This window comes from Helicoverpa zea, chromosome 6, assembly GCF_022581195.2.
Source record: "Helicoverpa zea isolate HzStark_Cry1AcR chromosome 6, ilHelZeax1.1, whole genome shotgun sequence".
In the NCBI taxonomy this organism is placed as follows: domain Eukaryota; kingdom Metazoa; phylum Arthropoda; class Insecta; order Lepidoptera; family Noctuidae; genus Helicoverpa; species Helicoverpa zea.
The window spans coordinates 2187727-2202579 of NC_061457.1; the positions used below are offsets into that span (position 1 = coordinate 2187727).

The following is a 14853-nucleotide window of genomic DNA, read 5'->3' on the forward strand; positions in this document are numbered from 1 at the left end:
TACATAACATTACATTACAATTTGTTGATTGTTGGTTAATATTTAGCTTTTGTGTATTTTTATTTTATTAATAGTTATATATCGTAGCGTCTCTTTTTGGGGCTATCTAATACGGGTGTTTCTCAAATACCTACTCAATTTTACAACATACCTACATTTCAGCGTTACAGTTTCCTTCAGTAGCGCAACTCGGCTAAGCTGCTAGCAAAACTTTATATATCCTGGTCAAAGTTCTGAACTAAACTCAACTTCATCTAAGTTATGAGGGCCGAAACCCGCTAAATCTACCATGGCGCGGTCCAAGAGTCTCCACAATCCCAAAACATCCTTATTTTGTATCCGTTTTCCCCCTATATACCCCCGTCAATTACCCAACTCGAATTTAATTTAACTAATGAAGTATAATTAAAATGTGCGCGTTTATTTCGAAGACATTTTGACGAGATCCGGTGTGGGGGTAGGTGGAAGTTTCAAAAAGATAGCTGTTGAAGAAGTCGTTATACGATATTTTGGGATTTTTGGACGTATTTTGGGAAAGTTTTGTCTCCCTACGTTTATGTTATAATTTAATCTTGTAGAACGCAGCGTCCGTGTAGGTATATGTTTGAATATACTATTCCTAATTTGGTGTCGCTAATGTGGCTGCTGAGTGTGAGATCTAAGTATGTAGTAGGTAATAGCTTTTTCATTTCATACAAAATCATTGCCGTTTCTTAAAATAATTGTTCATGAGTGAGCTGTCTTAATACCGAAGTTGTGTGCAATGGACTGAAGAAGTTGGCTGGCGTCTAATAAACGTGGCTCAAACATAGGTAGCAACATCAGCGTATGCTAGTATACTACCCCGCTATAGCCTACTATAAACCTGTTTATATAGACCTTGACATGAATATATAGGTATATTTATTCTTTTCGATAACAATAATGTTTTTTCGATTACATGTAAGATATATGAATCATGTTAGACTGGAAGCCGACCCCAACATATTTGGGAAAAAGGCTCGAAGGATGATGATACATCTCTTTGTGTTCAGAGCGTGCGCGAAGAGCTGGGATGCGCGCGCGCCCGTATCCGCGAGCTCGAGGCACAGAACCGCGCGCTGAGCGCCCTGCTCGTGCGCCAGCTGCGCCCCGTGCCGCGGCCCTCGCCCGCCACCCCGCACACGCCGGTCACGCCGCACACGCCCAGGGACTTGCAAGGTTAGAAACAGTTCCAAGGATTTCTGTACTACCCTTATGACTATCTTTACCTCTGTGCTTCGGATAGTACGCAAACAATAGTCAATTACTGATTCGGTGGTCACAAGCGCGACTGCTGTGCATGGATCCAATTCCCGGGCGGGCCGAAAGGGCCGTTTAAGGGTTTTTGGCGTTTTTAGGAACACAGAGCAGCCGCAGTCTGAAAGTTGGTGATTGATACACCCGTGTATCGGATAGCACGCTAGTGGCGTTCCTGCGCCTGATCACTCTCCGGTCGTGTCGAACTACCATCCCATTGGGCTATGGGAATGAGGGATTGGAGGGTGCACCTGTATCTGCGCATTTACTTACAGTCCTTAAGTCAACAAGAAGGCACATTTTCAGGAATAATAACCCTTATATAATATACCTTCATGTTCATAATTCCAGTGCACTTGGTGGACGTCGGCTCCTGCGGGTCTCTGGTATCGTTCCGCGACTCCCCTCCCCCCGCGCCGCCCGTGTCGCATCCTCACCCCCTCAGCCACGACGACAAGCGCCGCCACCAGATACTGGCTGATATTTGGACTGAATTGAAGGTAATAATCATCATCGTCAGGTATTTTACCGTCCCACTGCTAGGTACAGACCTCCTCTCACACAGAGAAGGTAAATACAACATAAGTGTCGATGATGAATCAAACAAGTTTTATAATAGTTACAATGTTTACTATGGCGTTTCATGGAAATTACATTAAATATAATATCTCGTACAGCGTGTGGTTAGCAAGATGGATTTTTGAGTGAAAGGGTGGAATGAATGAATGCTTGAGCGAATGGATGGATATGGAATTTCTAGCCGGTTCTTCTCCACGAGACCAACTCTTTGGAACCGTGCACCTAACTTTGACGTTTCGAAAAAGCTTTCATAGGCCTATTTGAAATAAAAAATTTTGAGTTGAGTTTGAGTTTGAATGCGTGAAGTAGGCAACAGATTAACTAAAACAAATGTGTCGTAGACAATAAGTAAATATTAACCGTCTTACCACAAAAACTTTTTAACGTCAGTTTAAGATTTGTCTAAAAAAATGTCAAATTATGACGTTGACATATGGTTCATTTTGAAGCCACATTTTTTTTAGACAAGTGTAAAACAGTGGTTAAAGTTTTTGTAGTAAGGCCAGAAGAGTTTAGCGTGCCACAGTGCCGTACACATTCGTGCACAAACGAGAGGTCCATGTTGCAAAATCTGTTCATCATCGTCATCATCAGCCTATCGCAGTCCACTGCTGGACATAGGCCTCTCCAAGTGCACGCCACTGAGATCGATTTTCGATTTTCAAAACCTGTTCTACCAGCTCATAAATTATTTTCATCTTAAAATAAAGCTTCAAACCCTTGCTTTAGAAAAGATACGTCCTATTTGATTTCAATGATACGGCGCCAAGTGCTTGATGATTTTTTTTATTTTAAACTGTCCTAAAATGATCACGCCTTCATCACATTAAATACAGATTACGGATAAATCCATAATAAAATATTCCTCACAATATTCCAGGGTCTGGAGGTGACCCCAGCGAACCTGGCCCGCGCGCTGTCGGCAGTGGACCCCACGCTGTGGGCCCCGCCCGCCAGACCCCACACGCTCAGCCTCAGCATGCCGCAGCCCTGCACCGACCCTGTTAGAGGTAAGCCATCCTTTGCCTAAGATTAACAGCTGTAGCTTTAAACACGGTGAGCTCATTGGTCTATGTAGGGACACACTTACTATACCTAACTATGTAAGTGCACTTACATAGTGCAGTCTACAGTCTATATGGCTCACTGTTGGTTGCCAAAGTCTTGACGATGTATTTAATGCTATTAAACAGAATAGAGGACAACAGACGTGAACCTAGAATGAACCAAAGAGCATAATGCCTAATCATTTTCTATGAATCTCGAAAACCAGATTAGTTAACTAATTCTTTAATAATTCCAGGGGACAGTGGAGAAAAAGTGACTGAAGAAGAAAGCGGTGAGGTGGGCGAAGCTGGTGCTGAATCTCCTGAGAGTGGTGCCAAGGATGAGGGTTACTCCACCATGTCCAGCGACGTGCAAGCCGACGCCTCGCGGCAGAGCGACCACGCCGCCGACAGAGCCCTGCCGGACCTCAACGAGGCCTCCGACGAAACCGACAACCAAACCATCGTCTCCATCAACCCTAGAGAATCTCGAAGACACGCAAGGCTCCTAGGAACAGATGCAGATTACATCTACTTCCCCATAGGAGTTGCGTTCGCTGGGGTCAGAGGCAGCTACCCCCCCTCACGACCAGTGCTGCCCTTCCAACATGTAGTACGGAGCTTCTCAGATTCCCATCTATGTTTAAAGCTCATCGCTGGAACAACTTGCCCCACCAGCTGCCTAGACACTCCCACGCCTAGCTCTGGTGTTTTAGTTCTAGATCTGAAACCTGCTCCTGAAAGACCTCTGAGGAGAGCTGCTATCGCTTCCACCACAAGTTCTGAAAGGGTATCGTGGGGAAGCACACTAGATGATCGCGCTGATGGCTCGCAGTACGATGCCGATTATGTCCAACATTGGCTAGAACTAGATGATGCTAGATCAGCGTTACAACAAAGACATAGAGACCTTGCTGATTTAGAATACGACAGGGCTGAACTAGAAGACTGGAGCTTATCACTATCATGTGAAGATCTCAGAGACAGGCAATCTCCCTTTGCTGAAATAACAACACCTGGGCAAATATCACTGTCAACATTACCCAGCATCAGAGAAGATGACGCGTTAGAATTAGAGGAAGATGTCGGTGATTGCCTTTGGAATGATTGTGGATTTGCAACTATAGAAATAGACGAATGTAGAATTGCTGACGATGCTGATACGTCAGAGAAAAGGTGGGACTGCACAGGTACGCATTCACCTGGAGGCTCGTGGTCGAGTGCTTCAGATGCGCCTGATAAAAGATCCAGCACAGCACTGAGTGAAGACGGTGACTGTGCAAACGTTGGCTTGGATTTCACTAGAGATTTCTACCGCCTCGTTAAATATGAAAGCACAAAGAGCTTAGCATCAAATTCGTCCAGAGGTATCCCCGCACAAGATACCAGCAGCCACTTAAGGATTCACGATGTACAAGCAATGGCTTTGCAGGACCGGGAGGTGGCTTTACAGAATGTCCTACATTTTATTGCTGAACAGCAGAAATATTGTAGGGATAGAGAAGAATCAGATTCAATGTCGTCACGGCCTTTATCAGAAATAAGGGAGTTGCCACCTCCGTACGCGGCGGCAGATTTTGATGATGATTCAGTTGGGCCACGTAGTGAAGTGTCAGAAGACAGACAGAGGCCAGATTCCTTTGGCAGCTTTTCTGAAAACGATTCTTGTGACGTCCTACATGGTGACCGGCCCAGGGTTGCCTTCTGTGATACTGTATCCGAGCCACGGTCCACGCCGAGATTCATCGAACGTGAAGACCCTTACGCGGAGTCGGAAGACTTCTTCGACGAATTTTCAAGAGTAGAAAACGCTGAAAACGAAATTGATGAAAGGCATCTCATAAAAGTGCAGAGAAAGAACGAAATTAATAAAAGCATTGATGTGATCGAATCTGTTGAGGTTGAAGACCAGCCTTTTGCTCCTGTCAAGGAGGAGAGGCCGAGTGATATCGAATCTAGTCGAAGTTTAGACCACAATTCAGCGCTTAAAGAGAATACTGTGAATATTATGTTGAACAAGCAATCGCCGCTTGAGAGGGAAGTGGAGCCGAGTCTTACTAAGTCGTCCAGCTTTCCTTACGTTTGCAACGAAGAAATGTCTTTAGTCGAGGAGGTGTTGAGCGCTTGTCGAAGAAGCACGGGGGCTCTGGTACCTGTTCCTGAAGAGGAAGAGGGTTCGTCTCCTGAGAATGGTTCCCCACAAATGACTGAATCTAATACAACTAGCACGTCTACGGCTGAAACTGTGATAGTAAGTAATAAGAGCGATGGAGTTAAAGATGGGAAACTGAGGGAGAGGTCTCGGATTCCTACGCTGATGGGCGGGAAGAGGCCACCATCGTCGCCTAGTAGGAATAGGTCGAAGATTCCCGTGGTGGATAGAAATAGGCCAAGCACTGCACAGGCGTCGGTGCCGGAACCGATCATTGTGAAGCAAGAACATACGCTGAGTTTCCATGAGGCTGCTACTTCGAAGGATGTTATTGAAGAACTTAATAGGTGAGTCATTTAAATCACTTGTTGAAATCAGTCGAGTCACAAGCTAGAAAATAAATCATAGTTCAGGACACTTTTTTTCTTCCCTTGTATAATAATTTTAAAAATCAATCAAGCTGGACTATCAATATGCCAATAAAACATACGATTGATTCGGTTAATTTGATCTAAACAAAGATACTGACAGCCCATTAACGTTACCAAGCCGATTACGACGCAATGTCTGATAACGATAGCAGAGTAGGCGACGCGACGGCGTTTAGTGAAAAAACCTTAGAAATAAATACAGTAATAAAAAATTGCTTTAAAAATGCGGGAAAGAGCTTGTTGAGTGTTCAAATGTCAGTATACAACAATTTTTGGAGACCTGGTATGAAAATTATGCTTTTTTACCTAAACCTTTCTGTCGCAATTTTTTCTTCTTATCATATTCTTGTTTTAATGAGGTGATATATGATTGTTTGCAGAATGATTCGTCAAAGTGAGGGTCCTACGAGTGCGGAGGGCAAGGCGGACGAGAGGTCTGACAGGCCTCACAAGGACAGCGCGCTGTGGGCCCCTACCGGATGGGTGCATGTCGAGAAAGACATCGACTTTAGTGATCCTAAGGTAAGTTTTGTACATTTTGATTTGTATATGTGGAAATATAATTTTAAAGAGAGGCTACAAAGGCGGTAATTTTGTGAAACAGGATTTTTGTTAATATGAGTTATTTTTTAAAGAATCGGCATTTGGTTAATTTAGCCTACTAGTAATTTTTTTCACTCCAATGTTCAACAATCTTCAAAATCTTTATGAGATATCTCCATGGTTCATTAAGTGATTGCAACTGCAAATTTGAATGCTGACTTTACACAGATCTCTACGAAATAAATACCATCCCTCCAATTAGAATGATATCAAGAAAGTTCAACGCTGATTTGACAAGTTCTAAAATCATTTTTCATTACTGACCATTACCACACTTTAAAGTGGTGGGGCACAAATCTGTATAAATACTGATATCCCTTTGTCAAACTATACCAGGCCCGAGCGAACCTTCTAGACGTGATGCTAGCATCAAGCGACTCGTCTCCATCATCATGCGGTTCCTCCCCTGCCGAGCCACCGCCACCCTACTCCCGGCTACATCGACTGCACCGGTCTAGGAGACAGAAGACAGGTAAATATCAAGGCTTTGTTCTGTAGTAGTAAGACATCCCCTTTAGACCCCCTTATATTTTGACTTTAAGTAGGATATGAGACCCCCTATAATCTTTCTAAAGCCCCATAGCCCTTTCAGTTTTTTTTTTTAAACGGTTTTGTGGCTAACTTTTACTCTCGATTTGTACCGCCTCATTTGTCAGGTGTAAGTTAGGGAATTTGGTAACTTTTTAATTTAATGAAGGACTACAATGTACTGAAAGTGGTTCATGTTCAAATAGAATTTAGAAGAAAATTTTGAGCCTATTTTAGAACTTCTGTTGGGCGGGTGAAATCATAGGGAAAAGTTAGTCATGAAACGAAGTCCACATCTTCATGCATTACCTAATGCATAAAGATATGGATTGTTATGAAAACATCTTAACGGATAGAACTCTATTTCCCTATAGTCAAATGGCTTATTCCCATACGTAACATAACAACATACATCTGTGAATTTCAAAAGTAGGTACACATCTACAAAAAAATATTTTAAAAAGAAAAATCTTCCTAACTTTTGCGAATCAGCCATTTATAGTCTGGAATAATTTGGTTTCTTTTATTACTCTTGTGCAAAATTATCTTTTTATTGCACCCTCTATATTATGAATTTGGTTCAAGAAAAGGTTTTGGTCTTCCATTATGACTCAACACGTCATCTGCATAAGTTGTCATTCACAGATATTATAATAAAAAATATTAAAAAAGGTTGTATTAAAAAAGTTGCGTCTTTTGGAAGACCATATACTATGTTCGTATAAAGTCCGTATATCTTTGGGATTTAATTTAGGTTCTTGAAGTTCATCCTCCGAGCCTTATCCCAACTATGTTGGTTCTTGAACTTATAAAAAGTATATATTTTCACAATCGATTTCAATTCAATCCTAAAGTTATACAGACTATCAGATATTGTTAACTTAAATATACATTTCTTTTTACTTAATATTTTGAATTGAAACCATAATTCAGTGTCATTTTTCCATTTGTTTTTAATCCTGCTTTATTTTTGTTGGACGTTAAATGTTGATTGTTATTCCTTCATATACCTACCTTTTTTTACAATACCTGTAAATTATTGTGTGATTTTGACTTTGTAATACCTACTGAACCTGCAGCATGGATAAAACATAGGTTGAGATAAATAGAAGAGACTTTTCACGTTTTAATATGAGGAGTAACATTCGTTGTCGTCACCCAACTGTGACAAAACTAAAGATCATTCTATTTACCTCATCCGAGTTTGAACCTCTGTAGAAGCTTAAAATCTACATTTAACGTTTTATCTTGAATCCGCACAGATCTAGCATGTAAACATTCAATAGATAGACTTTTACTAAAAAATATATTTACATTTATTTCTTTTTATACTTTTTAAAGACTAATATAATAATATGGCAAGATTATACTTTATACCATAGATCTATGCGGATGTTTGTGTCATTTTCATTTCATATTGTCTGTCGTCACGTCCACGTCACTCGTTTCCGCTCTCACTCACACGCACCATCTCACTCTCTCGCCTCACTCTCAGTTAGAATGCTATGAACAGGCGAATCCATGCTCGGAACTTAGTCGATCTTCCCAGTAATTGAATAATTTTTAAAGTCATTTAGTAGTCACTAAAGGGAAGAGATGTTTATCGATGAAATAAATATCGATAGACTCAGTTCCTGCAATCGTATCTCGAAGTTACACATTTAAAAATAAATTAATTAATAGTCACTGGTAAAAGCACAGTCCAGCACTAGTTTCTGTTCTTTGCTGGAGCTGTGTATTAGTTGTCTGGAGTGGTCGTGTAACTGCGAGTGCGGCGAGCGTGGGGTCGCGTGGGTGCGAGCGGCGCGGCGCGGGCTGACGCGTGTGTTGTCGCCAGAGGGCGCGCGTGTAGAGTAGGCTCAGAGCTCGTGTTGCCGCAGCGGCGGCGCTGCGCGTGCGCGGGCCGGCGGGCGCGCTGGCGGCGCGGGCGCGGGGCCGGCGGCCGTCCATCCTCGGCCGCGAGGGCTTCTTCGTGCGCTACGGCGAGCCCGAGCGCGCCGCCGTGGCCACCTTCGACTTCCTCGACGACCTCTCCGGCGGATCCTCCCCGGAGGCCCCCAAAGACTGTACCTAAATTAGCAATAAAACGCGTCCCAGATCGTTATATTTTTCTATGTCGTTGTGATAGACCGCGGCGATGATGTCGGCGGTGATGACCGCGCGACACGTGTCGCCCGCGGTCACGTTAGTAGTGCAGCGTCGACGACGACCGCGCGATCCGCCGGCTGCAGCTTTTTAGATACTTCTGCTTCGAAATCTAGATCTCTTAGGTGTCGTAGTACTCACTTTGGATTAGTAGGTCTATGACGAGGCACCTAGTCTATTAAAAGAAATTCTTCCTAGATATTCGTTAGTAGGTGTGGGAAGACTAACGCGTTAAAGGCACGGTTACGATGATAATATGTATAATTGGAAAATGTTTAGTTTATACGCGACTGACTCGTTCAGCAATAATATTGAAGTTACTGATGTGTCTCGCGGACATCGGAGATATTGAGTGATTTGCGCTTCGCAAGAGAAGGCTTCCGGCGAGAGGAGACAGCTTCGAACCGATATAATGTTAATTTGGATCGATTACTTCCTGCGTTAACTTGCTTAGCTTCGTACCAACGACCGACAACTTAGGTAAGAAGACGAAATAATTAATTGACTAAGTGATTGAAAGCTGCGGCCTCGAAGTAATGTGATATTTTTGTATATACTGTAAGTCCCACTTATTTTCATATACATTTAAATGGATTCCTTTCTAACTGAACGAAGCGTTAACGTTGGAACAAGGGTGGAGTTCTGTCTAGCAGAGTCTGTGCACCTGCACGTCACTCGACCGCACGAATTGATCACTGCCGCCCTTTCACTTGCACAAACGTGTTCACTAACGAATCGGAAAGGGGCAGATGATCAATTTGCGCGGTCGCAGCGTAATAATCATAATAATAGGTACTTATGTAAATATCGATTACAATTTACTTATCGAACTAGTAACTACTTATTGGTTAAAGAATAGTCATCTATAACAATCGAATAACCATTTATAAAGATCCATTAAAATCGAAGGGTACTAAAGTATGTTAAGTGTATGTATATAATTATTATGACGTCATCGATATGCTATTTATTTTGTATCATTTGCGTATTGTCGATCTTTTCTGTGTATACTTAGGTACATATCATGAATTTGTATTATTTATTAAGGCAACGATACATTATAATTATTTTTTTGATTAAAATAACAAATCGATGGTATTTCGATAATTAAACCATTCTATCGACCTTTCACAACCCTATACTCTAAATTAAATCAGTCGTAAAAGGAAATTTTCTCAAAAATGATAAATACTTAGGTAACCATCGGTTTGTTATTTTTGTCAAGACAATGGCGTTTCGCTATTACACGGTGTCTGTAAAATTATCCTCTTTGATGCGGTTATGAACCTTGGCAGAAATGTACACTTTAATTATATTGTTATTTTAATGGCTGAACCAAAGCGATTTTACACGAAATATTTTTCGCCGTCACTTTAGTTACGCTGCAACACTGTTCCTTATTTCTTTAATTGGCAACTATTTCATACCCAGCGTTTTTTTAATGGTGAAGAGTGAAGACAATAAAGGAAGATTTATACCTATTATTAATTAATGTAAACGAAGCGACGACTCGATCGATATTATCTAAAATATTAACTTATTTAGTGTAAGCTACTAATGGCTACGATGTAATGCCTCATTTGAAATTTAAAAGACGTCCCTTAGTTGTTTTGGATACACACACTGACGCGTGATGTCTTGCTATATCAAATACGTGTAAAACAACTATGTACATGAATAAAGGTTTAATACTAATTTATATTCAAATTCTTCTCAAATATATTATTAAAGTAACGAATTTATACAATTGTAAACAATGTATATTATGTAAACCTGATACTTGCAGTGTTTGTATCCAAACAAGAAGTGTAAAATCCTTATTATTGTAAGTTATTACAAGTAAAATTCTTGGAACTTATCAGAATAATCTGAATAACATTTGTAGTTGTATTTAAAGTTGTTTAAAATGTCAGAATGATAATTGTTTTTCAAACGACCAATCCGTTAACCCTTTCATACATTAGTGTCATTGTCATAATATTAAAAAAATGAATAAAAAAAATATCGACTGTACGTCATGGGAAATACACATGTCCATATGTTTAATCGTAGGATCCAAATGGTACTGTGATTGGTAGCTACCACTGAATTTTGGAGCACAATTGGAAATTAAAAAGTTAAAAATGTGGTATTGGCTGGTCATCGGCTGCATTTGTTGGTACATTTTAACCTAAGATATAGGAATACTTGACATAGGTAGGTACTTTGAACAGTACAAAATGTGTAGAGTAACAGTATAATTTAATTATCTACTATTACAGATGGGTTCAATAAACGATTCCGTTCCCAAATTATATGTTTTGTTTCAATTATTGTCACTACTCCCTCAGTCCCTATTCCTTTCCTTACGCACAGAAAATACTGTCTTGATTCGTATTTGAGTCACAAGAGATATTGATCTAAAGTATGAAAAAATTAACAGTGTTTTTTACACTATGAAACCTGTACTTAAAAATCACTACAAGACTTCTAAAAGTCCAAACACAGCTATAATACGATGTTCCAGCATGAAGTTCCAGTTTATATCATCCTTGTATGACGCTACGATCCTTGGAAAATGGGGAAATTAGTTAGCTTATAGTCCATTACATAGGTTACAAGCAGGTCGAGGGTCGACCCTAACAATAGGTATACATACCTAGTGCAAACAACTTCTCAATAATTTACAGTGGAGAGCGTATGGACGCCAAAAAAGTTTTGGTATCAAAAGGATTAATTTCTAGGAAGTGTTACGTTGTCGTCCCGACACTTGGAATTTAATTTTAATACTAGATGTACCTATCTCATAATTGCAACAAACAGCAATTTTCTAATATTCAATCTTGCCCAACCCATAAACGAAACAATTATTAGGTACCCATATACCGCGTTCTAAATACCACAATGTTCATGCCGTGTTAGATACCTTTAAAAGCATGTAAAACGATTTCAAATCAATACCAACAAGGCCGTATTGTAACCACCCACATGTTCGCTTGTTCTAGCTGTAAAACCATTAACTAAACATTGATAAAAGCTGATAAGAATGTACCTAATGCGTGTGTTGCACTAGGTGGCAATTAGTGCGAAATGAAGTTGATTGCACCTTACACGGTTCTACGTGCTACATATTGGATGCTGTTAACTGAAGCTAAAGGAATCTGGCACCTTAACCCTAGGAAAAGTAAGTCTGTTAGTTCTCGCAACGATATAGGAAAACGAAGTCACTCTACATATCTCCAGTCTAGCCTTTTTAGAATTATCCTGGTAAGTAGGTAAGAAGTTACCAATCAGAGTAACTCAGGCAATAGTTAACTCATTAGTTAACTCCCTGTCAAGACTGTAATAGGTGTAAAAGTCTAGCCGATCCATTAAAGCTTACCTGATGAGACAACCTGTACTCCACTATGTTTAGGTTGTTTAATAAAATTTCAATAAATCAGTGGAATATTGGTGATCAGTAGAGTAACCCTTGGTCGACCCGATACTAGCTTAGATCGAGCATCGGGCTTAGATTTTAATTACGTAGCTATCTAGATTCTATTCATTAAAGTACACAGATGAATCATCGATGTATTCAAAATAATCTAATTATATTATATTACTTTAGACGCAAGCTAAAAGGTCAATTATTAGTCACTATGTTTACACTGCTCACGCTGTCTGGAAGTCTTAGGTATTTAGCAACTAATGCATCATATAGTTTTCTCTCAATAACCCAGCAAATATTGCATCATGAACTTCTTGGTATCGCGTATAAACTTCTTAGGAAACCGTTAACTACGGAGTAAAAAAAGACTCTTTTTCACATTTAAGAAGATTCCTTCTTGGTTACGAGCGCCTCAGTAAAATAAACTAATTTCCTCACCTGTATTATCCAGCTATGCCAGAGATGACCGATATTCCGGTATTCGTCGGTTTATCGGATGTCTCGTGGTGCGATGAACGTCAGTCAACATTTTACAACAATGGTGTGGTGTTAGCGGTACAAACTTGAATTGCATAGCGTTCGATGACCTAACTTTACAGTATAGTGTATATTCTGAAACGTGTACGGTATGTAGAGACTCAAAGCTAGGAACTATTTTACAAGTTCACCAATAATATAAACATTATTTTTCTACTATGAATTTTCACATAATTTTCATGTTCAAGTTAAAAATGCATACATAAAGTTGTTTTAAGAAATACGGTCGTTTTAAAAAGCCTCTCAGTTACAAATCATGTACCTACGACTTAGTGTAGATCAAAGCCTGTTTTTGCAGTTTTCGATATTGTTTCTTACGTCAGCCTCTTCAGAAGGGTAAACAATGGGCGAACTTGCCGTCCAACACGTAGGTTCGTGACGCATAACACTGCATTTCTGATAAAAAGTTCATTATTACGTATTGGCCTTTTTTGTGACTGTGCGGGTTAGTCAGACTGCAGTATGCGACAGACGGCACGCAGACAGAATCTGCGTCGTGAATGCCTTAGAGACACAATAATGGTGACATTTGGAAAACAAGTCATACCTACCTACAATGATAAATCGAAGAGATTGATAAACTTATCCACGCAAATACTTCCGACTTAATGCTGAATAAAAAGTCGCAAATGTGCTGACCTAACTGGCTAGGTTACTCAGATAATAGCGCATGTTGGTTTTACTAAATTACAGATTTATGATAAATGAATACATACTTCGTTATAATCATAAACTTACCATTGTGGAAATTAAATATATAAAATGACAAAAATCCGTGAATGGTGTCGTAGGCACCTAATGTTAACTGCTGGAGTAATACGAAGGGACCTACATATTTACTTTTACACACCACACCTAGTATTACAGGTTCTTCCAACCTAACAGACAGACATGTGTTGCTGGGCTGGGGAATTTGTTGCGCCACTTCTTCCCAGCAAAAACACACAGGAAGCGGTGAAGGGCGGGCGTTTTGGGGGCTCTCTTTTGTTTTTGACGTTCGAAAAGTGCTGATTTATCAGCCTAATTTGAATAAACGTTTTTGAGTTTGAGTTTGAGGTAAGTACCTAGAAAATTGATGTACCTAAAAATATAAACTAGGTACTTGTGCGTATTTCATATTTTCCTGTAACATATAAACATAACAAAAACATAGCAAGTACCAACAAATTCACGAAATGCAGTTGTGCTTTTGAGGAAAATCGTATTATTTTTAACTAATTAAACAATACTAATATCTAGGTATTATGTTTATTTACCTGCATAGCTGAAAATAAACCATGGTTGTTTTTAATTACTGTGTACAGGAAAATTTCAGTCTTAACTCGAGTGTTGGTGCAATAATTGGGTATGTAAATATCCTTTCAGTCTAATTTTGGTCTTAGTTACCTACATGTTATTTTGCTGAACAATTTAGGAAACAGGAAGGAAGAAATAAATGCATAAATATGCACAATATTGTATACCTATTTATACTATATGCATTCGTTTTGGTTTCCAGTTTTAACTCTATACGAGGATAAGTACTTACAGAATAAAATTATCGGACCTGTAATAATTACCTACCTACGGACCTATTAATAATTTAAGAAGTAAATAATAATGTAGTAGGTAAGTATTGCTTACCTAATTCGCGTGTGGGTTCGATTCCAGTTCCCGATTCTCCTAATGTTACTTAAGCAACATACGATTCACATTCGACTGCGATCCAATCCCGACTCGATTACGATTGAAGCGTATGTGGCATTCAGCTATTTTTTCTTTGAAATAAACGTTTTTATCCTTTTATCATTCAATAATGAATCATTTCGTCTCCAAATGATTTATGTTTGCAATATGATTGTAGAGCAAACTACCGTATAGACCAAAATCACCAAAATAGCAGACCAATCGCAAACCAATCGAATATCGTTGGAATACGATTGGTCTTATATTAGTAGCAGAATGCCCGATATGGTTAAAACTGCTATTGCGATCATATTGCGATTCGATTTCTATTCGATTTTGACATTATTAACTTAGGAGAATCGGGCCCCAGGTTAGGCAAGTACCAATGCAACTTTTCTAAGTTTGTATGTACTTTCTAAGTATATCTTGGACATCAATGGCTGATAAAAAGGTGAAGGAAAACATCTTGAGGAAACCTAG

General features: G+C 39.7%; 1 protein-coding gene across 5 annotated transcripts in view; it reads left to right on the top strand.

Annotated features, from left to right (window-relative positions):
- The window catches only part of LOC124631054, a 371162-nt gene extending 360106 nt beyond the window's left edge, over window positions 1-11056 (top strand). For 3 of the 5 annotated variants that reach the window (XM_047165177.1, XM_047165178.1, XM_047165179.1), the window contains exons 6-11: window positions 1035-1200; window positions 1630-1778; window positions 2738-2867; window positions 3161-5402; window positions 5867-6008; window positions 6426-11056. In XM_047165177.1, the coding sequence (XP_047021133.1) occupies window positions 1035-1200; window positions 1630-1778; window positions 2738-2867; window positions 3161-5402; window positions 5867-6008; window positions 6426-6587 (2991 nt within the window). In that variant the 3' untranslated portion in view covers window positions 6588-11056. The remainder of the gene's footprint in view (window positions 1-1034; window positions 1201-1629; window positions 1779-2737; window positions 2868-3160; window positions 5403-5866; window positions 6009-6425) is intronic. The other 2 variants (XM_047165176.1, XM_047165180.1) reach the window with 2 other exon arrangements.
- Window positions 11057-14853: the final 3797 nt, after the last annotated feature.